Source organism: Microcaecilia unicolor, chromosome 1 (genome assembly GCF_901765095.1).
Source record: "Microcaecilia unicolor chromosome 1, aMicUni1.1, whole genome shotgun sequence".
Lineage (NCBI taxonomy): Eukaryota > Metazoa > Chordata > Amphibia > Gymnophiona > Siphonopidae > Microcaecilia > Microcaecilia unicolor.
Window position 1 is genome coordinate 23243633 of NC_044031.1, and position 27974 is coordinate 23271606.

Below are 27974 nucleotides of genomic sequence, written 5' to 3' on the forward strand. Positions count from 1 at the left end.
AGCCTGGCTCTACAGCCACACCCTGCTCTTGGTGTCTGTAACAGTTTGACTCCTTGCTTCCTGCTTTCAGTCTAGCCCTGCTCGTGACTCTTGCTACAGTTAAACCCTGTTTCTGCTTTCTGCTAAGTTAAGCTGTGTTCCTGCTTTCTGCTAAAGCCAGCCTCTGTTTCTTCTTTCTGTTAAAATCAAGCTCTGTTCCTGCCTTCTGCTAAAGCCAAGCTCTGTTCCTGCCTTCTGCTAAAGCCAAGCTCTGTTCCTGAATCCTGTTCCAGTTGCCAAGCCAAGTCCGTTCCTGAATCCTGTTCCAGCTGCCAATCTAAGTCCTCTCCTGAATTGTGTTACAGCTGCCAAGCCAAATCCGTTCCTGAATCCTGTTCCTGCCTTGTTTATAGTCTTAATCTAGTTCTGTGTCTTGCCTTGTATTGCCTGGCTCCCAGTCCCAGTTTTAATCCAGTTCCAAGTCTGCCTGTCCTGTCTGGGTTCCAGTTCTGCCCCTTTGCCTTTTTCTCCTTGTCTCGCGTGGATCCAGTCGTTGTCCATTGTGCCTTGTTACCTCTGTCCTGCCTTGTTGAGTCTCCTGGTTTATTCTAGTCCTGTCTTGTCTAGTCCAGTCTTGCCTGTTCTTGATTTTGTCTTCAGCCCAGTCTGTTTTGAATCCTGCCTGTGCCAGCCCAGGTGGCTTGACTTTCAAAGCTCCAGTTTTGGTCCAAGGGCTCACCTTACCTGAATCCATGACATCAAGACTCCGATGGCTATTATACCAATGTGGAAAGACCAACAACATAAGTACATAAGTAATGCCATACTGGGAAAAGACCAAGGGTCCATCGAGCCCAGCATCCTGTCCACGACAGCGGCCAATCCAGGCCAAGGGCACCTGGCAAGCTTCCCAAACGTACAAACATTCTATACATGTTATTCCTGGAATTTTGGATTTTTCCAAGTCCGTTTAGTAGCGGTTTATGGACTTGTCGTTTAGGAAACCGTCCAACCCCTTTTTAAACTCTGCTAAGCTAACCGCCTTCACCACTTTCTCCGGCAACGAATTCCAGAGTTTAATTACACGTTGGGTGAAGAAAAATTTTCTCCGATTTGTTTTAAATTTACTACACTGTAGTTTCATCGCATGCCCCCTCGTCCTAGTATTTTTGGAAAGCGTGAACAGACGCTTCACATCCACCTGTTCCACTCCACTCATTATTTTATATACCTCTATCATGTCTCCCCTCAGCCGTCTCTTCTCCAAGCTATATAGCCCTAGCCTCCTTAGTCTTTCTTCATAGGGAAGTCGTCCCATCCCCGCTATCATTTTAGTCGCCCTTCGCTGCACCTTTTCCAATTCTACTATATCTTTCTTGAGATGCGGCGACCAGAATTGAACACAATACTCAAGGTGCGGTCGCACCATGGAGCGATACAACGGCATTATAACATCCTCACACCTGTTTTCCATACCTTTCCTAATAATACCCAACATTCTATTCGCTTTCTTAGCCGCAGCAGCACACTGAGCAGAAGGTTTCAGTGTGTTATCGACGACGACACCTAGATCCCTTTCTTGGTCCGTAACTCCTAACGTGGAACCTTGCATGACGTAGCTATAATTCGGGTTCTTTTTTCCCACATGCATCACCTTGCACTTGCTCACATTAAACATCATCTGCCATTTAGCCGCCCAGTCTCCCAGTCTCGTAATTTTTCACAATCCTGTCGCGATTTAACGACTTTGAATAACTTTGTGTCATCAGCAAATTTAATTACCTCGCTAGTTACTCCCATCTCTAAATCATTTATAAATATATTAAAAAGCAGCGGTCCTAGCACGGACCCCTGAGGAACCCCACTAACTACCCTTCTCCATTGTGAATACTGCCCATTTAACCCCACTCTCTGTTTCCTATCCTTCAACCAGTTTTTAATCCACAATAGGACATTTCCTCCTATCCCATGACCCTCCAATTTCCTCTGTAGCCTTTCATGAGGTACCTTGTCAAACGCCTTTTGAAAATCCAGATACACAATATCAACCGACTCCCCTTTGTCCACATGTTTGTTCACTCCGTCAAAGAATTGAAGTAAATTGGTCAGGCAAGATTTCCCCACACAAAAGCCATGCTGACTTGGTCTCAGTAATCCATGTCCTCGGATGTGCTCTGTAATTTTGTTTTTAATAATAGCCTCTACCATTTTCCCAGGCACCGACGTCAGACTCACCGGTCTATAATTTCTCGGATCTCCCCTGGAGCCTTTTTTAAAAATGGGCGTTACATTGGCCACCCTCCAATCTTCCGGTACCACGCTCGATTTTAAGGATAAGTTGCATATCACTAGCAGTAGCTCCGCAAGCTCGTTTTTCAGTTCTATCAGTACTCTAGGATGAATACCATCCGGTCCAGGAGATTTGCTACTCTTCAGTTTGCCGAACTGCCCCATTACGTCCTCCAGGTTTACCGTGAAGTCAGTAAGTTTCTCCGACTCGTCCGCTTGAAATACCATTTCCGACACCGGTATCCCACCCAAATCTTCCTCGGTGAAGACCAAAGCAAAGAATTCATTCAGTCTCTCCGCTACGTCTTTGTCTTCCTTGATCACCCCTTTTACCCCTCGGTCATCCAGCGGCCCAACCGATTCTTTTGCCGGCTTCCTGCATTTAATATACCGAAAAAATTTTTTACTATGTTTTTTTGCCTCTAATGCTATCTTTTTTTCATACTTCATACAACGAGCTTTTAAATATCAGCTTGAGGGAGATCATGTATTTTATTTGCATCTCTGGTAATCATCAGCGTGGATATGTTGTATTTTCTGCAGCAAGGGGAATGTAAAGGGGTCTGTGTATTACTAAGGGGGCATTTTACAAATGTGAGTGGCGTTCAGTAGTGTGGGCGTGTGGAATTGCCTATTTTTTATTGTTTGAAATCTATTTTATTGACGATCATAATAATACAGCCAATACAAAGGCACATATACATTGTCATCATAATACCATAACAATCTTTAACTCATTCCATAACGTCAAAACCTTTTAATTTCCTCCCCCCCCCTCTCCGAGTATTAACAATTCCTTTTCTTTGGCCCACTGAAAATAACACTCATATATAGTTAACACGTATACATCAACACTTCAATATAAGGCTGGTCTCACCCATACAATTAGCCACCTTACACAAATCGTGCCAACTTGGAGCTCTCTTCCCCCCTCCCCCCCTCCCATTCTTTATACTCCCCCCAAATAATGATCTTATACCCCCTTCCCCCCCTTCCCAAATCCCCAGACTACAACGTGAGAGTATTCATCAGTAAGCTACGAGCTCTGCTAGACAGGGCCTGCACATATGATTCCCATACCTCCCAGAATCGTTGCCTACTTCTAGGACCACGACTCGCTCTATATGCCTCCATCATCACCAACGAGCGAAGCATATTCCTCCACAGCCAATAAGATGGCCCTGTTTCCTGAGTCCAATATTGCAATATACATTGTTTCCCAATGATTAAAGCCTTATATATTAAGAGTCGCTCCCCCTGCCGAATAACTAGCCCACTCTCATCCAGTCCCAACACCATATTCTTGGGTGGCAGACGTATCTTCTTTTTTAGCAATATTTCACAATATTCCATGATTTTACCCCAGAACTACCTAATTACTGGGCATTCCCATAGCATGTGAAATACAGAAGCTCTCTGAAAGTTGCATTTACTACAGTTTGGCTCCTGAATTCTTCCAGCATAATAGGCCTGCACTGGGGAAAAATATGCTCTCAATATGATTCTAAATTGTATCTCCCAATGCCGAGCACTGGTTACTTTATGTGTTATCTCCTTCAGGTATTTAACTATGTCCCCACTTCTTATCTCCACTCGCATGTCAGTAGACCATTTCTGAGCCACTACCTCATAACTTCGGGGTGGAGCAATCATTCTTAACTGTTTATAAAGTATGGAAACCGAAGTCTGTTCCCTACCTTGTGGTAAAAATAAGTTCACCAATAAGTCATAAATTCCTCTATCACACTTGCTTCTAATTAATTGCATAATGTAGCTATGTAGCTGATGATATTCATACCATGTCACATTCTTTGCACCCACCATACCCTCCAGAGTCTCTCTTGATATAACCTTCCCCGGGTCCTGCACAACATCCGCCACCAAGATCACCCCCTCCTGTGCCCAGTTAGCTACCCTCTTTTGCATGTTCCCCGGGCCAAAATCTGCATTCCCCACTATTGGGAGCTGGTCGGTACAATGTGGATTCTTATTCAGTTGCTTTAATATATATTGCCATATACTACGCATCGGGTGTAATAAAATATGTTGCCTCCAACTCTTAGGCAGATTTTTACCCTTAAGATGTAACAAATAATATGGATGGTAGGGCCTGAATATTTCATACTCAGTCTTCCAATCCGTATACTCTTCTGTTTCCAATATCCAGTCTGCTAGGTGTCTCGTCAAACATGCCCAATTATATTGTCTTATATCAGGCATCCCTAAGCCTCCCTCCTCCCCTCTTCCATACATAAATTCCAGTTTGAGTTTTGCCTTCTTCCCACCCCAGCAAAACCTGGACAACATTCCATTAAGTTTCTTAAGATCTTTCGACTGTACAAGAATCGGCAACTGTCTTAGCACATAAAGCCATCTTGGGAAAAGTACCATTGCGAAGAGACCTACTCTCCCGCTCACCGTCAAGGGCAATCCCTCCCATCTGGCCAACTGATATCTCGTATGGTGAAGGAGCTCATCTACATTTCGTCTATATAATCTACTCAAGTCCCCAGTTAACACAATGCCTAGATATCTAAACTCCCTTGCCGACCATCGCAATGGAAATTCACCCTTCCACTGCTCTCTTACTTTATCAGTCATAGGCAATCCCTCAGATTTTTGCATATTCAATTTAAATCCCGAGAATGTACCGTATTCTGCAAATACCTCCATCAGTACTGGTAACGACCTCTCTGGTCTATCCAGATGAACCAGGATATCATCCGCAAAGCCTGAGATTTTAAATTCTCGGGTTCCCAGTTTTATCCCTTCAATCTCAGGATTCCCCAATATGTCACGCACTAAAGGGTCCAATGTCATGGCGAAAAGCAGTGGAGACAAAGGGCACCCCTGCCTAGTACCCCTATTTACCGGGAAGCTTTCAGAGTACGAGCCATTAACCAGCACTCTGGCCGCTGGGTTTTTGTATAATATAGATATTGCTTGTGTAAAGTACCCCTCAAACCCATAAGCCCGCAGCGTTGCAAAAAGAAATTCCCACTCAACCCTATCGAACGCCTTCTGGGCGTCGAAACTGATCAATAGCGAGTCTCCTCCTTCCCTACGCACTCGCTCCATTGTAGCTAATATCATCCTAATATTCTTCACACTCTGTCTCCCTTGAATAAATCCCACTTGAGGAGAGGCCACAATCCCAGGCAGCACCCCAGCCAATCTCACAGCTAAGATCTTAGCCATCAGCTTTGCCTCGTAACTGATGAGTGATATCGGTCTGTAAGAATCTGGTAAAGTCGGATCCTTCTCAGGTTTCAGAAAGACCATTATATCTGCCAATCTCAAGGGTGACGGGAGTTCCCCCAATGCCACAGAATCATTAAATGCATTGACTAATGTGTCCCCAATGTCCTGTACTAAGATTTTATATAGCTCAGCCCGGAATCCATCCGGACCCGCTGCTTTATGCAGTGCACTATCTCTGATTCCTCTATGGACCTCTTCTATTTCTATCGGTTTGTTGAGCTCCTGCCGCTGTTGCTCTGATATCTTAGGCAGTGCTACATTCTCAAGATACATATCTGGATCTAAATCATCTGCGTCATTCTTGGCATACAACCTAGCATAAGGAATTGCCTATTTTTTAAATGGAGGCGTAAATAGCCATCTGCTAAAACAGAAATCTGCGTGCAGCCATTTAATGCCTGAGCAGGTTCACATTTAACACAGTGGTAATTACATAGTAACATAGTAACATAGTAGATGACGGCAGAAAAAGACCTGCATGGTCCATCCAGTCTGCCCAAGACAAACTCATATGTGTATACCTTACCTTGAATTTGTACCTGTCCTTTTCAGGGCACAGACCATATAAGTCTGCCCAGCAGTATTTCCCGCCTCCCAACCACCAGTCCCGCCTCCCATCACCGGCTCTGGTACAGACCGTATAAGTCTGCCCTCCCCTATCCTCGCCTCCCAACCACCACCCCCTCATCCCCCCACCTGCTCCGCCACCCAATTTCAGCTAAGCTTCTGAGGATCCATTCCTTCTGCACAGGATTCCTCTATGCATATCCCACGCATGTTTGAACTCCGTTACCGTTTTCATCTCCACCACCTCCCGCGGGAGGGCATTCCAAGCGTCTACCACCCTCTCCGTGAAAAAATACTTCCTGACATCTTTCCTGAGTCTACCCCCTTCAATCTCATTTCATGTCCTCTCGTTCTACCGCCTTCCCATCTCCGGAAAAGATTCGTTTGCGGATTAATACCTTTCAAATATTTGAACGTCTGTATCATATCACCCCTGTTCCTCCTTTCCTCCAGGGTGTACATGTTCAGGTCAGCAAGCCTCTCTTCATACGTCTTGGAATGTAAATCCCATACCATCCTCGTAGCTTTTCTTTGCACCGCTTCCATTTTTTTAACATCCTTCGCAAGATACGGCCTCCAAAACTGAACACAATACTCCAGGTGGGGCCTCACCAACGTCTTATACAGGGGCATTAAAACCTCCTTTCTTCTGCTGGTCACTCCTCTCTGTATACAGCCTAGCAATCTTCTAGCTATGGCCACCGCCTTGTCGCACTGTTTCGTCGCCTTCAGGTCCTCAGATACTATCACCCCAAGATCCCTCTCCCCGTCCGTGCCTATCAGACTCTCCCCGCCTAACACATACGTCTCCCTTGGATTTCTACTCCCTAAGTGCATCACTTTGCATTTCTTTGCATTGAATTTTAATTGCCAAACGTTAGACCATTCTTCTAGCTTCTTCAGATCTTTTTTCATGTTTTCCACTCCCTCCGGGGTGTCCACTCTGTTGGAAATCTTGGTGTCATCCGCAAAAAGGCAAACTTTACTTTGTAACCCTTCGGCAATGTCACTCACAAATATATTGAACAGAATCGGCCCCAGCACCGATCCCTGAGGCACTCCACTACTCACCTTTCCCTCCTCCGAGCGAACTCCATTCACCACCACCCTCTGGCGTCTGTCCGTCAACCAGTTCCTAATCCAGTTCACCACTTCGGGTCCTATCTTCAGGCCGTGTAGTTTATTTAAGAGCCTCCTGTGGGGAACCGTGTCAAAAGCCTTGCTGAAATCTAAGTAGATGACGTCCATAGCACGTCCTTGATTTAATTCTCCTGTCACCCAGTCAAAGAATTCAATGATATTCGTTTGGCACGATTTCCCTTTGGTGAAACCATGTTGTCTCGGATCTTGCAACTTATTGGCTTCCAGGAAATTCACTATCCTTTCCTTCAGCATGGCTTCCATTACTTTTCCAATAACCGAAGTGAGGCTTACCGGCCTGTAGTTTCCAGCTTCTTCCCTATCCCCACTTTTGTGAAGAGGGACCACCTCCGCCGTTCTCCAATCCCTCGGAACCTCTCCCGTCTCCAAGGATTTATTAAACAAGTCTTTAAGAGGACCCGCCGGATGCGCCTACACCACGGGCCCACGTTACAAAATAGAAAAATGTTTCTGACGTGGAAAATGGCACACGGCAAACTCAGAACTACTCCTGGGTATGCCAGGTGGTAGTTCTGATTTCCCACATGGCAACCCTACTGCCCTTATACTTGTTAAATTGTTCTTATCCTACAATAGCAAAGTGGAGTGGAAAGTGTGGACTTGAAACGTCTGTTTACTCTTTCCAAAAATACTAGGACTAGGGGGCATGCAATGAAGGTGCAAAATAGTAAATTTAAAACAAATCAGATAATGATAGGAGTCCGCCTGGCCAGGATGAACAGACAGATGCAGAAATGTTAAAGGAAATTAGGGACGCAAACAAACTGGGCAATACAATAATAATGGGTGATTTCAATTACCCCGATATTGACTGGGTAAATGTAACATCGGGACACGCTAGGGAGGTAAAATTCTTTGATGAAATCAAGGACAGCTTTATGGAGCAGCTGGTACAGGAACCGACGAGAGAAGGAACAATTCTAGATCTAGTCCTTAGTGGAGCGCATGATCTGGTGCGGGAGGTAATGGTGCTGGGGCCGCTTGATAACAGTGATCATAATATGATCGGATTTGATATTAGCTTTGAAGTAAGTATAAATAGAAAATCAAATACGTTAGCGTTTAACTTTATAAAAGGAGACTATGATAAAATGAGAAGAACGGTGAAAAGAAAACTTAGAGGAGCGACTGTGAGGGTCAAAAATTTACATCAGGCGTGGATGCTGTTCAAAAACACCATCCTGGAAGCCCAGGCCAAATATATTCCGCGTATTAAAAAAGGAGGACGGAAGACCAAACTACAGCCGGCGTGGTTAAAAAGTGAGGTGAAGGAAGCTATTAGAGCTAAAAGAAAATCCTTCAGAAAATGGAAGAAGGACCCGACTGAAAATAATAAGAAACAGCATAAGGAATGTCAAGTCAAATGCAAAGCGCTTGTAAGGAAAGCTAAGAGGGACTTCGAAATAAAGATTGCGTTGGAGGCAAAAACATATAGTAAAAACTTTTTTTAGGTATATTAAAAGCAGGAAGCCGGCAAAAGAATCAGTTGGACCACTAGATGACCGAGGAGTAAAAGGGGCGATCAGGGAAGACAAAGCCGTAGCGGAGAGATTAAATGAATTCTTTGCTTCGGTCTTCACCGAGGAAGATTTGGGTGGGATACCAGTGCCGGAAATGGTATTTGAAGTTGACGAGTCGGAGAAGCTTAATAAATTCTCTGTAAACCTGGAGGATGTAATGGGGCAGTTCTACAAACTGAAGAGTACCAAATCTCCTGGACCGGATGGTAGCAAATCTCCTGGACCGGATGGTATTCATCCCAGAGTACTGATAGAACTGAAAGATGAGCTTGTGGAGCTATTGTTAGAAATATATAATTTATCTTTAAAATCGAGCGTGGTACCGGAAGATTGGAGGGTGGCCAATGTAGCGCCGATTTTTAAAAAAGGTTCCAGAGGAGATCTGGGAAATTATAGACCGGTGAGTCTGGCGTCTGTGCCAGACAAAATGGTAGAGACTATTATTAAGAAGAAAATTACAGAGCATATTCAAAAGCATGGATTAATGAGACAAAGTCAACATGGATTTAGTGAAGGGAAGTCTTGCCTCACCAATCTACTACATTTCTTTGAAGGGGTGAACAAACATGTGGATAAAGGTGAGCCGGTTGATATTGTGTATCTGGATTTTCAGAAGGTGTTTGACAAAGTACCTCATGAAAGACTCCAGAGGAAATTGGAGAGTCATGGGATAGGAGGTAGTGTTCTATTGTGGATTAAAAACTGGTTAAAAGATAGAAAACAGAGAGTAAGGTTAAACGGTCAGTATTCTCAATGGAGAAGGGTAGTTAGTGGGGTTCCCCAGGGCTCTGTGCTGGGACTGCTGCTTTTTAACATATTTATAAATGACCTAGAGATGGGAGTAACTAGTGAGGTAATTAAATTTGCTGATGACAAGTGGAGTGGAGGAGTGGCTTAGTGGTTAGAGTGGTGGACTTTGGTCCTGGGGAACTGGGTTCAATTCCCACTGCAGGCACAGGCAAGTCCTTGTGACTCTGGGCAAGTCACTTAACCCTCCATTGCCCCAGGTACAAATAAGTACCTGTATATCATATGTAAGCCGCATTGAGCCTGCCATGAGTGGGAAAGTGCAGGGTACAAATGTAATTTAAAAAAAAAGTTATTTAAAGTCATTAAATCGCGGGAGGATTGTGAAACATTTCAAGAGGACCTTTCAAGATTGGGAGACTGGGCGTCTAAATGGCAGATGACGTTTAATGTGAGCAAGTGCAAAGTGATGTATGTGGGAGAGAGGAACCCGAATTACAGCTACGTCATGCAAGGTTCCACGTTAGGAGTCGCGGACCAAGAAAAGGATCTAGGTGTAGTCGTTTATGGTACGATGAAACCTTTTGCTCAGTGTGCTGCTGCAGCTAAGAAAGCAAATAGAATGTTAGGTATTATTAGGAAAGGAATGGAAAACAAAAATGAGGATGTTATAATGCCTTTGTATCGCTCCATGGTGCGACCGCACCTCGAATATTATGTTCAATTCTGGTCGCAGCATCTGAAAAAAGATATAGTGGAATTAGAAAAGGTGCAGAGAAGGGCGACGAAAATGATAAAGGGGATGGGACGACTTCCCTATGAGGAAAGGCTAAAGTGGCTAGGGTTCTTCAGCCTGGAGAAAAGGCGGCTGAGGGGAGATATTATAGAGGTCTATAAAATAATGAGTGGAGTTGAACTGGTAGATGTGAAGCTTCTGTTCACGCTTTCCAAAAATACTAGGACTAGGGGGCATGTGATGAAGCTACAATGTAGTAAATTTAAACGAATCGGAGAAAAGTTTTCTTCACTCAACGTGTAATTAAACTCTGGAATTCGTTGCCAGAAAATGTGGTAAAGGCAGTTAGCTTAGCGGAGTTAAAAGGTTTGGACAGCTTCCTAAAGGAAAAGTCCATAGACCGTTATTAAATGGACTTGGGGAAAATCCCCTATTTCTGGGATAAGCAGTATAAAATGTTTGGTACATTTTTGGGATCTTACCAGGTATTTTTGACCTGGATTGGCCACTGTTGGAAACTGGATGCTGGGCTCGATGGACCTTTGGCCTTTTCCAGTATGGCAGTACTTATGTATTCGTTGCCAGAGAATGTGGTAATGGCGGTTAGCTTAGCGGGGATTTAAAAAAGGTTTGGACAGCTTGCTAAAGGAAAAATCCATAGACCATTATTAAAATGGACTTGGGGAAAATCCACTGCTTATTTCTATGATAAGCAGCATAAAATGTATTATAGTTTTTTTGGATCTTGCCAGGTGACCTGGATTAGCCACTGTTGGGAACAGGATGCTGGACTTGATGGACCTTTGGTCTGTCCCAGTATGGCAATACTTATGTACTTATAATACCTTTCAAGTATGATGAGCCAGTAATTGTTTCTTAAAATCCTTTAAGGAATCAAAACAGCCTTATAAGTAGTGGAAACTCTCTAAGTCCAAAGTACTTTTTATATTAGTTCGTCAGCCCAACGTGTTTCGGCTTTCAGGGGTAGAATTGTGAAATGAACAAGGAATCCCCCTAAAGATAACCATAAATAAAGAGATATAAGAATCTTCTTACAAAACCAAAAAACACATAGCACCCCACAGACCCTCCCTTAAAATATATATAAAACTAGACTTTGAGCCCGTAAAAACGGGCTATTATAGGAAGGGGGGTTGAAAGGCCCGCCCCCACCGCTGAGTTCGCCGCTGCCCCTCCCCCTCCGAGTTCGCGTCCCCCCACTGAGCCGTCACCACCCACCTTCCACCCGGCCGGGCCCTCACTCCGCTATTGAAACAGCGAGGGTCCGGGAACGCAGCACTGAGCTCTGCTGAGCTGCCGACGTCAGCCTTCGTTCTTCTTCTCTGCCTGTCCCGCCCTCGTGTGACGTAACGTCGTCGAGGGCGGGACAGAGGCAGAGAAGAAGAACGAAGGCCGACGTCGGCAGAGCTCAGTGCAGCGTTCCCGGACCCTCGCTGTTTCAATAGTGGAGCGAGGGCCTGACCGGGTAGAAGGTGGGTGGCGGTGGTGACTCGGGTGGGGGAAGCGTTAGACGGCAGTGTCCCTCCCTCAGCAATGCGCAGTACAGACCCTCTGTGTTCCGCCCCCCCCCCCCCCCCGTCATCACGTATTGACGGGGCGGGGCAGAGAGGGTCTCTACTGCGCATTTGCGAGTGAGTACGGTCACTTCTCGTTTATATGTTTGATGTATCACAAGCAAAAAGCAGCAATGATAAGCCAGTAATTATTAAATGGTAAAATGGACAAACAGGTTTATCTAGGCGGCTTTAGGTGGATTGTTTGTCCATTTTACCATTTAATAATTACTGGCTTATCATTGCTGCTTTTTGCTTGTGATACATTTTGATGGCAGCATTTTTGACCTCGTGTTTATACTCAATTCTCTTTCTTTTATTTAGAACAAGAGGATCCTAAAAACAGTAATACAGAGACACATCACTGGAAGCTCAGTGAGAAGCCTGAGGAAGAAAAGACGTTATCAGAAAGAGAGAAAGAGCAGATTTATTCCTGTTCTGACCGGGGAGAAAAGGAAAAGAATCAAAATAAACAAAAATCTTCACCAGGAGACTCAGCTCAGTGTGAAAACAGGACCAGTAATATACAGACAGGGGAAGTGGAGAGAAACCAGACGAGAGATCAAAGCTGTTCCTGTGATATTTGTGAGATGTTCCTCGGTGATCAAGTAGTTCTAAAATCACATGACAGATCGGATACTGAAGAGAGACCATCTACGTGTACGGACAGTGGGAAAAATGTCAGTCAAAAGAGAGAACTACAGGGACAACAGAAAACAGACATAAAAGAGAAACATTTTACAAGTTCTGAATGTGGGAAAGGTTTCAGTAGGAAGAAAGAGCTAATGCAACCCAAGAAAACTAATAAAGAAACTAGAATGTGTACAAGTACAGAACATGGGAAAAGCTTTATGAACAAAGCAGACATTTTAAAACATAAGAAAAACATCACTGATGAGAGAATATCTTCATCTCCTGGATGTGAGAAAAGCTCCAACAAGGAAGAAAATTTTACAAAAAATGCAAAATTCCACAAAGGACAGAGATCAGTTTCAAGTGCTGAATGTCAGAAAAGCTTTAGTCAAGAGGAAGCAGTCATAGATCATCAAAAAGCTCAAACTGGTGGGGAATCAGACACTTCTACTAAATCTGAAAAAATATTTTGCAAGAAGGCAACACTCTTAAAATACGAGGAAATTAAGAAAAATGAGAGATTATATACTTCTGCTGACAGTGGTATAAGTGCTTGTTGGAAAGGAAACCTCACAAAGCGCAAGAGACTTCATTCAGTATTGAAACCATTTACATCTACTGAGCTTGGTAAAAGCTTCACTACAGACAGTCTCAGAGACCACCCGAAAACTGGAATGAAACCATTTACCTGTACTGACTGTAATAAAAGCTTCAGTCAGAAAGAACACCTCACAAAACACAAGAGAATCCACACCATTGAGGGATTTCCATGTAGTGAGTGTGGTAAAAGCTTAACTACGAAGGGAAAACTGATGAAACACCAGAAAATCCATACAGGAGAGAAGCCATTTACATGTAGTGAGTGTGGTAAAAGCTTTACTGGGAAGAATACACTGACCAGACACCAGAGAATCCACACAGGTGAGAAGCCATTTACATGTACTGAGTGTGGTAAAAGCTTTAGTAAAAAGGAAACACTGACCATACACCAGAGAATCCACACAGGTGAGAAGCCGTTTACATGTACTGAGTGTGGTAAAAGCTTTAATAAAAAGGAAACACTGACCATACACCAGAGAATCCACACAGGTGAGAAGCCGTTTACATGTACTGAGTGTGGTAAAAGCTTTACTGAGAAGAAAAAACTGACCATACATCATAGAATTCACACAGGAGAAAAGCCATTTAAATGTAATCAGTGTGGTAAAAGCTTTAGCATAATGGGAAGTCTGATCATACACCACAGAATCCACACAGGGGAGAAGCCATTTACATGTAGTGAGTGTGGTAAAAGCTTTACTCAGAAGAATACACTGACCATACATCAGAGAATCCACACAGGAGAGAAGCCATTTATATGTACTGAGTGTGGTAAAAGCTTTAGTAAAAAGGAAACACTGACCATACACCAGAGAATCCACACAGGTGAGAAGCCATTTACATGTAGTCATTGTGGTAAAAGCTTTAGTGTAAAGAGAACAGTGATCACACACCAGAAAGTCCATACAGGAGAGAAGCCATTTATATGTAATCAGTGTGGTAAACGCTTTAGCATAATGGGAAGTCTGATCATACACCAGAGAAGGCACACAGGGGAGAAGCCATTTACATGTACTGAGTGTGGTAAAAGGTTTAGTAAAAAGGGAACACTGATCAAACACCAGAAAATCCATAGAGGGAAGCCATTTATATGTAATCAGTGTGGTAAAAGCTTTAGCGTAATGGGAATTCTGATCATACACCAGAGAAGACACACAGGTGAGAAGCCATTTACATGTACTGAGTGTGGTAAAAGCTTTAGTAAAAAGGAAACATTGACCATACACCAGAGAAGACATACAGGAGAGAAGCCGTTCACATGTAGTGAGTGTTGTAAAAGCTTTACTGAGAAGAAAACACTGACCATACATCAGAGAATCCACACAGGTGAGAAGCCATTTACATGTACTGAGTGTGGTAAAAGCTTTAGTAAAAAGGAAACACTGACCGTACACCAGAGAATCCACACAGGTGAGAAGCCATTTACATGTACTGAGTGTGGTAAAAGCTTTAGTAAAAAGGAAACACTGACCCTACACCTGAGAATTCACACAGGTGAGAAGCCATTTACATGTACTGAGTGTGGTAAAAGCTTTAGTAAAAAGGAAACACTGACCATACACCAGAGAATCCACACAGGTGAGAAGCCGTTTACATGTACTGAGTGTGGTAGAAGCTTTAGTAAAAAGGAAACACTGACCATACACCAGAGAATCCACACAGGTGAGAAGCCGTTTACATGTACTGAATGTGGTAGAAGCTTTACTGAGAAGAAAAAACTGACCAGGCATCAGAAAATCCATACAGGAGACAAGCTATTTATATGTAATTAGTGTGGTAAAAGCTTTAGCATAATGGGAACTCTGATCATACACCTGAGAATTCACACAGGTGAGAAGCCATTTACATGTACTGAGTGTGGTAAAAGCTTTAGTAAAAAGGAAACACTGACCATACACCAGAGAATCCACACAGGTGAGAAGCCATTTACATGTAGTGAGTGTGGTATAGCTTTACTCAGAAGAAAACACTGACCAAACATCAGAGAATCCACACAGGTGAGAAGCCATTTACATGTAGTGAGTGTGGTATAGCTTTACTCAGAAGAAAACACTGACCAAACATCAGAGAATCCACACAGGAGAGAAGCCATTTATATGTACTGAGTGTGGTAAAAGCTTTAGTGTAAAGAGAACACTGATCACACACCAGCAAGTCCATACAGGAGAGAAGCCATTTATATGTAATCAGTGTGGTAAAAGCTTTAGCGTAATGGGAAGTCTGATCATACGCCAGAGAATCCACACAGGGGAGAATCTGTTTACATGTAATGAGTGTGGTAAAAGCTTTAGTGAGAAGAGAACACTGATGATACACCAGAGAAGAAACACAGGAGAGAAGCCATTCACATGTACTGAGTGTGGTAAAAGCTTTAGCTTAAAGGGAACACTGACCATACAGATAATCCACACAGGTGAGAAGCCATTTACATGTACTGAATGTGGTAAAAGCTTTACTGCAAGGAAAATACTGACCATACATCAGAGAATTCACAAAGGAGAAAAGCCATTTATATACAGTAAGTGTGGTAAAAGCTGCATTCTTACAGGAAAACTTAGAAGACACCAAAACAGCCATTTAGGAGTGAAACCATTTTCATGCACTGAGTATGGTAAACGTTTTAATGAGAAGGGAGTACTGTCCGTACACCAGAGAATCCACACAGGCAAAAAGCCATTTCCAAGTATTAAGTGTGGTAAAAGTTTTAATGAGAAGGGAACACTGACCCAACACCAGAGAATCCACATAGGATAGAGGCCATTTTCATGTCCTGAGTGTGGTAAAAGCTTTATTGCGAAGGGAGCACTGACCCAACACCAGAGAATCCACATAGGAGTGAAGTGATTTCTATTTTGTGAGTTGCAAAAGCTTTAGTAGGAATCAAACACTGACCACACACCAGAAAACGGTCCATCCATTGTGCCCAACAAGATAAACTCATATGTGCTACTTTATATGTATACCTGACCATGATTTGTACTTGCCATTTTCAGGGCACAGACCGTAGAAGTCTGCCCAGCAATAGCTCCTCCTCCCAACCAATGGCCCTGCCTCCCACCACCGGTGCTGCCACCCAATCTCCACTAAGCTTCTGAAGATCCATTCCTTCCGAACAGGATTCCTTTATGTTTATCCCACGCTTTTTTGAATTCTGTTACCGTTTTCATCTCCACCTTCTCCCTCAGGAGGGCATTCCAAGTATCCACCACTCTCTCCATGAAAAAATACTTCCTGACATTTTTCTTGACTCTGCCCCCCTTCAACTTCATTTTATGTCCTCTAGTTTTACTGCCTTCCCGTCTCCGGAAAAGGTTTGTTTGCGGATTAATACCTTTCAAATATTTGAACGTCTGTATCATGTCATGCCTGTTTCTCCTTTCCTCCAAGGTATACATGTTTAGGTCAACAAGTCTCTCCTCATACGTCTTGCAACGCAAATCCCAACTACTTTTGTAGCTTTTCTTTGCACCGCTTCAATTCATTTTAGATCCTTAGCTAGATACGGCCTCCAAAACTAAACACAATACTCCAGGTGGGGCCTCACCAATGACTTGTACAGGGGCATCAACACCAGCTTTCTCTATACAGCCTAGCATCCTTCTGGCTACGGCCACCGCTTTGTCACACTGTTTCGTTGCCTTCAGATCCTCAGATACTATCACCCCAAGATCCCTTTCCCCGTCTGTACATATCAGACTCTCACTGCCTAACACATACATCTCCCGTGGATTTCTACTCCGTAAGTGCATCACTTTCATTGAATTTTAATTGCCAAACATTAGACCATTCTTCTAACCTCTGCAGATCCTTTTTCATGTTTTTCACTCCCTCCCGCTCCGTTACAAATCTTGGTATCATCTGCAAAAAGGCAAACTTTACCTTCTAACCCTTCGGCAATGTCACTCACAAATATATTGAACACCAACTCTTTAGCCTTTATTTTCTCAGCCACTTGCTTTAATTTACTCTCTACATAAAGGTTTGTGGCCATATTTATAGCTTCTTTCAGCCTGGACCACTGCCCTTCCACTTCTAGTATGTCCTCCCAGCCATGGATGTGGTTTGTTTCATTGGGGGGGGGGGGGGGCGCAAAGGATGGGGCGGGGCATATTAGCATATTCATTTGTGTGTGTATATATATATATATATATATATATATATATATATATATGCAAATGAATATGCTAATATGGAGGAAGGAAGGAAGAAAGAGCTAGTGTCCCGGGAACAACCACAATGAACATGCATGAGATATCTCATACATATTCATTATGGTTACTCCCAAAAAAGCCAGCTCTCTCTCCCTTCTTTCCTCCTTACCCAGCACTCCTTCTTCCTCTCCAATAGTATTTCCCCACCCCCTTTCCCATACTATACCAGTGTTGACCTTAGAAATGCATAAGCTCTATATGTAGATCCTTCAAGAGGTAGTGTGTCATGATTTAGGCTCTAAAACCCTTTCTGATGTTTTGGTGCCACCTCAGTAAGACCAACACACAATCTCTCCACTGCAAAACACTATACACAAACTTGTGCAAAAACACATTTTAACCTTACCAAACCATAACAAGCACTAATTCCAAGGTCAGGACGAGCTACAACCTTATGCGTGGAAAGGCAGCACTGTAATTACACTGAGCTCAAAAACACCAATACACTACCTAGTGAAAAAACAAACAAACAAAAAGGGCTGCAAATACTACACGCTAGCAGAATACTGCACTTTGATCATGCATGAAAAACACATGACACAACAGACATGACACAAGGAACTAGAAATCAAAACATATGAAGGTGAAATACTGAACTGGAAAGTTACCTCAAGAAGTCAGACTCTGCATGCAGCAATACTAGAGAAATTGAAACTTACATGGAAAACATCACAGATGCACATTTCCAAAAGCTGACATATTCCAGTTAATAAATTCTGAATAAAATACTTTTTTCTACCTTTGTTGTCTGAACATTTAGTTTTTCTATTCGCTTTGGTCCCAGTGTCTTCTGTTTTATGCAGTGTCTTCTTTCCATTTGATATTTTTTCACTCACCATGTCCAACATCCTCCTGTGTCCTTGTGCGTCCTGTCTATCATCTGTAGCCCTGTCCCTATCCTTCCTTGAGTTTCAGTATCTGCCCTGAAAGTGTTCCGATCCAGCCCTTAAATTCAGCAGTTTCCCCTCCATCCATATCCAGCATTTCTCCTTACTCCCCTCCCCTCCACCCAAGTGCATGTACTTCCTCTGTCTTCCCTCCCCTCCATCCATGTCCAGCATTTCTCCACTCTCCCTTCCCCTCCAGCCGTGTGCATCTCCTTCGTCTTTCCTTCCCTCCATCCTTATCCAACATTTCTCCTCTCTTCCCTGCCCTCCACTCATCCATGTTCAGCATCTCCACTCTCCCTTCCCTTCCATCCGTGTGCATCTCCTTCCTGTTTTCCCTCCCCTCCATCCATCCATATCCAGCAATTCTCCATTCTCTCCTGCCCTCTCCTCCATCCTTCCATCCATATCCAGCAAATTTCCTCTCTCCCCTGGCCCCTGCATCCACCATGTCCAGCAATTCTCTCTCCCCTCCCTCTCCAACGATTCTCTGCCCCTCCCATCCATGTCCAGTGATCTCTCTCTCCCATACCCTCCCCTCCATGTCCAGCGATTCTCCTCTTCTCCTCCCCTCCATGTCCAGTGATTGTTTTAAAAATATTTTTATTGTTGAACTTTTACAACAAAACCCGTATTGTTTAATTTTAATATGCAATCCATGTTCAATATGTGATACCATTTGTATATTTTCTCTTTTTTTATCCAACTGTTCATTTAGCATTCATGTTCTATATATATTACCAATTGTATATGTATTCTGAAATGACATAAGTCATGATGGAAAATTGTAAGCCACATTGAGCCTGCAAATAGGTGGGATACAAATGCAATAAATAAATAACAAAATATCCAGCTGGATATTTTCTCCAATACAAATATTAAATTGCGAAATGGTGTTACAGTTATTTTGTCACCCCCTTTCCTTCCCCCCCCCCCCCTCCCACAGTTGAGCAGTACCCTTTATTATCTCAGCTACTTTAACAACACAGAAGGGCCGGGACCAGAAGACCATTGTACATAAGGGTCCCAAACACGATGATAGGGCATTAAGTGTCCAGTGCGTAAGGCTGTTAGTTTAGACATTAAATTAATATAGTCCATCTTATGCAAAATCTGTTGGAGGCCTGGCAGAGTTGGTTGCTTCCAAGCAGCAGCAAGCGTCAATTTACTAGCAACAAACACATAAGCAACCACTGGTGCGTAGAGGATTTCACATCTTGAGGTCTGACATGTAAAAGGCAATACTCCAACTTCAAAGGATACTGGGCTCCTGTTAGAGTGAACACAAAGTTCAATATTGCAGTCCAGAACTTTTGGGCACGTGGGCAAACCCACCAGATATTAACCATATCACCCTCCATACCACATTGACACCAGCACAAGGCTGAACTTGCGGAGAATATTTTGGATAATTGCTTGGGCGTATAATGCCAGTTATATAGAATCTTATTATTTATTTATTTATTTATTACATTTGTATCCCACATTTTCCCACCTATTTGCAGGCTCAATGTGGCTTACAGAGTTTGGTTATGACATAATCATTCCATGATATCAGATACAATTGGTGATGTACAAAGATTGAGTAAGGGAAGAGAGAGAGAAGGTGTTAGGCAGGATAGAAGGCGGACTTTAATGATTGGGTGGATTGGTGAGGTAGTTGTGTAAGGTTATGGGTTCTCTTTGTAGGCCTTGTTGAAGAGATGTGTCTTCAAAGATTTGCGGAAGTCAGTTATTTCATCAATCGCTTTCAGGGCTGTAGGTAATACATTCCACAACTGCGTGCTCATGTAGGAAAAGGTGGTGGCATGTATCAGCTTGTATTTCAGTCCTTTACAGCTAGGGAAGTGCAAATTGAGAAATTTGCGGGATGACCTTTTGGCATTTCTGGGAGGCAAGTCCACAAGGTTTAGCATGTAGATTGGGGCGTCTGCATGAATGATTTTGTGTACAATCGTGCAGACCTTGAATGCAATGCGTTCCTTGAGTGGGAGCCAGTGAAGTTTCTCTCTAAGGGGTTTAGCACTTTCATATTTAGTTTTTCCAAATATGAGTCTGGCGACGGTATTCTGGGCTGTTTGGAGTTTTTTGATGGTCTGTTCTTTGCAGCCAGCATACAATGTGTTACAGTAGTCCAGATGACTTATTACCATTGACTGTACCAGGGTACGGAAGATATATCTCGGGAAGAAAGGTTTTACTCTTTTGAGTTTCCACACGGAGTGGAACATCTTTTTTGTTGTGTTCTTCATGTGAGCATCGAGTGTGAGGTTTCGGTCAATGGTGACTCCAAGAAGTTTTAGTTTTTGTGCGACAGGGAGAGAACAATATGGTGTGGTTATGGTGGAGTAGTTGTTTTTGTTGTGTTGTGAGGTGAGTACAAGACATAGTGTTTTTTCTGCGTTGTTTCAGCTGGAATGCATCCGCCCAGGAGTGCATGATTTGGAGGCTTTGGTTGATCTCGTTGGTTATTTCGTTTAGATCATGTTTGAATGGAATGTAAATCGTAACATCGTCTGCGTATATGTAGGGATTAAGGTTTTGATTGGCTAGAAGTTTGGCTAAAGGTATCATCATTAGGTTGATGAGAGTTGGTGATAGGGGGGATCCTTGGGGAACTCCACATTCAGGTATCCATGGGGGTGATATGTCCATATTCGTTGTTACTTGGTATGATCTTGTGGTCAGGAATCCTTTGAACCATTTGAGAACTGTACCTCCTACTCCGAAGTATTCTAATATATGTAATAGTATTCCATGATTAACCATGTCGAAGGCGCTAGACATGTTGAATTGTAGGAGGAGTATGTTATTACCAGTTGCAATAGCTTGTTTGAATGAGTTCATTGCAGATACTAGTATCGTTTCGGTGCTGTGATTTCACCGAAATCCTGATTGAGACTCATGCAGAATTGAGTGTTTGTTTAAGTATTCAGAGAGTTGTTTCATCACTATGCCCTCCATGAGTTTGGTTATGAGCGGAATAGATGCTACTGGGTGATAGTTGGTTATGTCCATTTTCCATCAAATTACTAGATACCGAAACTTTAAGCAAAGATTTGAATATACGTTCCCACTGCCAGTAATCAAAGGGAGCACCCAATGCAAGTTCCCATTTTGACAGGTAGTATGTAATTGGTTTTTGATAAGCTAAAAGGGCTCTATATATTCTGGAAATACATCCCTTGTTTGCCCCACTCACCATTGCCCACTCCAAAGGTGTCTCAGTTAGACTTAGCTCACCCTTGGCTCATCTGACCACTAGACTTAGCTCACCCTTGGCTCATCTGACCACAAAATCCTGCACCTGCTGATATTGAAATGCATGAAGAACCGGGAGCCCATATTCCGCTTGATTATCCTGAAATGATATGAGTTCACCTTCCTCCCATATTTGGCCCAGTGGACACAGACCCATCTTCTCCCAGGAACGAAAGCAGGGATCTATATTCCCCGGGGCAAATTGCGAAGCAAATCGGATATACATGTGTAAAAAATACTTTCGTCCTGGTTAGAATTTTTTCCGGATTGTAATCCAGATCAACAAGGGCCAGCAGAGAAGTGGAGGGGCTGCACGGGCAATCTTTCTCAAGAGCCGACCTGGCAACTAGGGGATAGCCCTCAGTGGATAGGGGGCAAGTTCTGCTTGTTCAAGGGATTGCCAGATTTTGTCTGACCCATGGAGCCATTCTGCCAAAATGCGGAGATGGGCGGCTTGATGATAATCTACAAAAGAAGGAACACCCATTCCCCCATGCTCACGCCTCCGGAACATCACCTCCGCTCGCTGTCTGGGTGGTCTCTTTTTCCAAATATAGGAAAAGATCTTTCACCTCAGGCCCTGAAAAAACTGATCCGGCAGAAAAATAGGAAGAGCCATAAACAGATAAATCATTTGGGGAGTACTATCATTTTAACCGCATTAATGCGGCCCATCCAAGAGATCATCAATCCCTCCCAGCGGTCCAACTCAGAGAATAGCTCTCATAGTTTTCCCGGAAAATTTGCATCATATAGATCAGTTAACTCACGTGTCAAATTAATCCCCAGATAACAAATAAACTTTTTCGCCCAACGAAAGGGGAAATTGGACTTCAGCCTTACCACCTGATCATCAGGTAAGCTAATATTCTAAGCTTCTGACTTCTCCTTATTAATTCTAAAACCCAAAACCTGCTCATAATGCTGCAGAGTAGGCAACAATGCGGGAAAAGAGACATCCGGATTGGTCAATGTTAATAAGATATCATCTGTGAACAACAGGATTCGTGATTCCAAACCACTTACACATAGCCCCATAATTTCTGGATGCTCCCGAATACAACAAGCCAGGGGCTTCACCACCAATGCAAAAAGCAGAGGCGACAAAGCACACCCCTGCCTAGTGCCCCTGCTCAGAAAAAATGAGGGGGATCTCTGGCCATTGACCTTCACTGAAGCACAGGGCGCCACATATAAGAGATGGAGCCAAGAGAGAAATTGATCACCAATACCCACTTTTTCTAAGACTGCAAACATAAATGGCCAGTGTACTCTAGTAAAAGCTTTTTCTGCATCTAAGGATAGCAAACCCATGGGGACTTTAGCCAATCTAGTATAGTATATGAGGTGAAATACCCGTCTTACATTATCAAAGATTTGTCGACCACTAATAAAGCCCGCCTGATCCTCATGGACCAAAGATGGGAGATAGCTTTGTAGACGGGTGGCTAATATCTTAGTAAAGATTTTATAATCGACCCCTAGCAATGAAATGGGACGATAAGATCCACAGCTAAGGGGGTCCTTACCTGGCTTTAGTATTACTGAGATAGTCGCCAAATTCCAAGTTTTTGGCATCGGCTGGCCTTCACTAAAAGAATTAAACAGACGCAGCAACAGCGGACCCAAGATTTTAGCAAAGGTCTTATAGAACTTATTGGAGAAACCATCTGGTCCTGGGGCTTTGCCTGGAAAAAGAGTATGGATCGCCTGAAGAACTTCGTCTAGCTCAACAGGACGAGATAATTGATGTTGAGCCCCCTTAGAAAGCACCGGCATCGTGACCCGGTCCAAAAACGCCAAGATAGCCTCCATCGAGGGGTCAATATCAAGAGTGTAAAGATTTTCATAAAACTGCTGAAATAGTCTTTGTATATGCGATTGCTCTGATGTTATTGTGCCTTCCTTAGTTTTAAAGCTAGAGACATGATTTTGTGAGGCCTGCTTTTTAAGTTTCTGAGCTAGAAGCTTACTAGATTTATTGCCGAATTCGAACTGGCACTGCCGGACTCGTTGCAGTTGTTCAGCAATGTCAGCCAACTGCAACTCATGATGCAGTTTATGTAAGTGTTCTAGCAGTGATGATGAATGCTGTGGGGCCTTCCGATGCAATGACCTCTCTAATTCTAGCAGTCTTTTCCGCAAAGCATCTTACACATCCCTACGCTCTCGCTGCATATGGGTCTTTAAGGCTATAAGGTGGCCATGTAGAACTGCCTTCAATCCATCCCACAAAACACCCAGCGAAACCTTCTCATTATCATTAAATTGAATGTACTCCTTAATGTGATTTTCTAATAGAAAGACGTATGACATCTCTGATAGGATAGAATAATCCAAACTCCATTCAGGTCGGGCTCTCTGCATCACCGGAAGATTCAGCTTTAGTACTACAGGGCTATGATTTGACCACATGCATCAGACGATTTGATGTTCCAGGATCACGTGAACAAGCTCTACATCTCCCAACCAGAGGTCAATGTGCGAAAATGACTGATGAACTTGCGAGAAGTAGGTGTATTCCCGAGCGACAGGATTAGTTTGTCGCCAAAAATCTGACACCTGCCACCGCGTCAAAAAAGCTTTACATAGCTTGCGATCTCGCTTCGCATACAGCACCGTTTTGGTGGAATTATCCAAATAAGGATTGAGAGATTAAAATCTCCCCCAATCAGCAAGAGGCCTACTTTATGTTTTAGTAATATTTGGTCTAGCTCGTGAAAAAAAATACCTATGATCGGCGTTAGGCCCATAAACATTCAGCAGAGTAGTCAAGGCGAGAGGTAATGAGAGCGTGGACGAGAGTTCGTGTGGTGTGCTCAGAGAGGAAAGGGCGAATTTTGCTGATGTTGAAGAGGAAGAAGCGACAGGTCTTGGCAGTCTGTTGGATATGCGCAGAGAAGGAGAGGGAGGAGTCGAAGATGACTCCGAGGTTGCGGGCAGATGGGACGGGGAGGATGAGGGTGTTATCAACCTACCAACACCCATTCTGTTAGAATATCAATGAAATGCTTTGATGTCCCCATGCATACCCCCACCCTCCCACTCTGTCAGACTGTCAAAGTAATGCTTTGATGTTTCTCTCATATATACTATCTGCTACCACATTTGCTTATTTCCGATCTGAGGAAGAAGGGCAACCTTCGAAAGCTAATCAAGAAATGTATTAAGTTATGTCCAATAAAAAAGGTATCATCTTATTTTCTTTTCCATGTTTTATTTTGTTTGATTTCTATTGATAACCTTTAAGAGTGGACTAACACGGCTACCACACCTCTCTATTTAAGTGTGTGTAGAAAAAACACTTGAAGAAATAGTTTTGCAAATAAGAAATGGAACCATTTTTAAGCCTGTAGGGATAAGACACATGTATAAATAAACACTAACAGAGCTGGGAACAACCTTAACATCAGTTGCTTCAAGTGAAGAAGCAATATAGCATGAACTATTCTCTGATTCTTTTCAAGGTTTTGCCTCAGCAAAAACAGGATTGTTTATGAACTGCTTGCCCAATGCAAACACCTAAGAAATATTCTTGCACCATCATGTACTCCAGGTCAGGCTAAACCAGCCATTTTGACGCCTGGACATGAAGTGAAGGCCACAGTCCTACGTCACTGGACTGGTGGGAGCCTGAGTTCCAGAAACTGCAATTTTGCTGACACATAAGTATGTTAGTATTGCCACACTGGGACAGACTGAAGGTCCATCAAGCCTAGTATCCTGTTTCCAACAGTGGCCAATCCAGGTCACAAGTACCTGGCAAGATCCCAAAACAGTACAATACATTTTCTGCTGCTTATCCCAGAAATAACCAGTGGATATTCCCCAAGTCAGTTTAATAATGGTCTATGGACTTTTCCTTTAGGAAGCCTTCCAAACCTTTTAAAACCCCGCTAAGCTAACTGCTTTTACTGTATTCTCTGGAAATGAATTCCAGAGTTTAATTACACATTGAGTGAATAAATATTTTCTTAGATTCATTTTAAATGTACTACGCTGTAGCCTCATTGCTTACCCCCTAGTCCCTGCATTCTTGGAAAGAGTAAAAGAGCAACTCAAGTCCACCCACTCATTTTTTATATAGACCTTTATCATATCTCCCTTCAGTCGTCTTTTCTCCAAGCTGAGGAGCCCTAGGGAAGCCATCCATCCCTTTTATCATTTCTGTAGCCCCTTTCTACACCTTCTCCAATTCCACTACACCCTCCCCAAGATGCAGCGACCAGAATTGAACACAACACTCAAGGTGCGGCCACACCACGGAGCAACACAAAGGCTTTAAAACGTACTCATTCCCACCAACACTCCAGTACTTTCCCAGGTCAGAGAGTCCAAAAGAAGGGTTGATGTTTATGTTAACCCCAGGACCATGTGCTACAGCCACGAATTGTGTATAGGAAGCACCTCTGCAGTCCTGAAAAGTCCGGTGACCTCACCAGCTCCGAACTAGTGTTCTCTCATGTTTTGTAGCTTGTAAGACTCCACCCACTGCTGGGACTTTTCTGAACTTTTCAGTGCTCTTGCCTGCCTCCTACTGCATCTGTTCAAAGACAAGACTTCATCATCATCATCATCATCAGGTTATATAAACCAGTTCTGTCCTGCTATTGGGTAAGAAGCAGATGGCCCTAGATTCTGGGCCTGGAGTCTGTGCTTGTGTTTCCTTGAACCCTTCTTAATAAGGGCAGGTCATTTTTCTCCACATTTCAAAAATACCATTACACTTCAGGCTGGCCCTGAAGCCACTCAGAGAAAATCCCAGTGTAAAATAACCAGTCTTTCTTATTATAGGTAGGTAATATCTTAAAGACCTCCACTCTCTTCTAACTCATGATTAATACCTTCTGTTTATATCCAACAGATCCTCAGATCACACAAGGAGGGAAGCGACAAAAGAAGCAAAAAGAACCCCTTGTAGAAATAGAAGAGATCAAAAGAAAAACAGAAAAAATCTGTGAGAATATTTCCCAGAAAACTGAGAGGATTAACACAAAGAATTGTAAGCAGAAATCAAAGGAACGGAGAGCTGCAGACTCAATGGATGGAGTCAGTAAGTGTGAGAGAAATGACAGGGAGCTCAGTAACATCCCTGAGGACCAGAGACACCTATCAGAGAGACCCTTCCAAATTAATAGTGATAAGGTGACTTCTAAATTCCACCATGGCAAGAGGAAAGGAAAAAGACACCAGAAAGAATTCACATCTATTGCATATAACAGGAGCATCAACTTTATTTATTCTAAGAGTAGTAAAAGTTCCCCGTTTTCAGAACTCCAAATGCACAAAAGGAATCAGAAAAATGAGAAATCATTTACATCTACTGAGTGTAATAGAAGCATCACTCAGCCTTCAGCTCTAAAAAATCATCAACAGACCCACACAGCAGTCAAACCATTTACATGCAGTGAGTGTAATAAAAGCTTCACTCGGCTTTCATGTTTAAAAATACACCAGAGGACCCACATGGGAGAGAAACCATATAAATGCACTGAGTGTAGTAAAAGTTTCACTCAGCTTTCAACTCTAAAAACTCACCAAAAGACTCACACAGGAGTCAAACCATTTTCATTTATATGTACTGAGTGTAATAAAAGCTACACTGAACTTTCAACTCTAAAAACTCACCAGAGGACCCACACAGGAGAAAAACCATATATATGTACTGAGTGTAATAAAAGTTTCACTTGGCTTTCAAATCTAAAAACTCACCAAATGATCCACAAGGGCCTCAAACCATTTACATGTACTGAATGTAATAAAAAGTTCACTCAACTTTCACATCTTAAAATTCACCAGAGGACCCACACAGGAGAAAAACCATATATATGTACTGAGTGTAATAAAAGCTTCACTGAACTTTCACATCTAAAAATTCACCAGGGGATCCACACGGGAGAGAAACCATATACGTGCTCTGAGTGTAATTCAAGTTTCACTCATGTTTCATATCTCAAAATGCACCAGAGGATCCATACGGGAGACAAACCGTATACATGTACTGAGTGTAATAAAAGCTTTACTCAACTTTCAAATCTGAAAACTCACCAAATGATCCACAAGGGCCACAAGCCATTTCCATGTACTGAGTGCAATAAAAGCTTCACTCAACTTTCATTTCTAAAAATGCACCAGAGGATCCACACAGGAGAGAAACCATATACATGCACTGAGTGTAATAAAAGTTTCACTCACCTTTCAAATCTAAAAACTCACCAAATGATCCACAAGGGCCACAAACCATTTATATGTACTGAGTGTAATAAAAGCTTCACTCGGCTTTCATGTTTAAAAATACACCAGAGGACCCACACGGGAGAGAAACCATATACATGCACTGAGTGTAATAAAAGTTTCACTCACCTTTCAACTCTAAAAAATCACCAAAAGACTCACACAGGAGAGAAACCATATACATGCACTGAGTGCAATAAAAGTTTCACTCAGCTTTCAACTCTAAAAACTCACCAAAAGATTCACACATGAAACAAAACATTTATATATACCGAGTGTAATAAAAGCTTCACTTTGCTTTCATGTCTAAAAAT

General features: G+C 42.9%; 2 protein-coding genes and 1 pseudogene across 2 annotated transcripts; all 3 read left to right on the top strand.

Annotated features, from left to right (window-relative positions):
* Positions 1-12424: 12424 nt before the first annotated feature.
* On the top strand, positions 12425-13262 carry LOC115461033 (oocyte zinc finger protein XlCOF6-like). The gene is made up of 2 exons (XM_030190595.1): positions 12425-13157; positions 13243-13262. The coding sequence occupies exons 1-2, from the start codon at positions 12425-12427 to the stop codon at positions 13260-13262; spliced, it is 753 nt and encodes a 250-aa protein (XP_030046455.1).
* Positions 13151-16008, top strand: LOC115463336 (annotated as a pseudogene).
* Positions 13361-27974, top strand: LOC115463730 (gastrula zinc finger protein XlCGF26.1-like). Its single transcript, XM_030194466.1, has 2 exons — positions 13361-13388; positions 26291-27974. The coding sequence occupies exon 2, from the start codon at positions 26467-26469 to the stop codon at positions 27910-27912; it is 1446 nt and encodes a 481-aa protein (XP_030050326.1). The 5' UTR covers positions 13361-13388; positions 26291-26466; the 3' UTR covers positions 27913-27974.

Coding starts and splice junctions, on each gene's coding strand:
- LOC115461033 (XM_030190595.1), top strand. CDS start 12,425: ATGTTCCTCGGTGATCAAGTAGTTCTAAAATCACATGACAGATCGGAT. Junction 13,158..13,242: donor TGGAATGAAACCATTTACCT/GTACTGACTGTA, acceptor ATTTCCATGTAG/TGAGTGTGGTAAAAGCTTAA.
- LOC115463730 (XM_030194466.1), top strand. CDS start 26,467: ATGGATGGAGTCAGTAAGTGTGAGAGAAATGACAGGGAGCTCAGTAAC.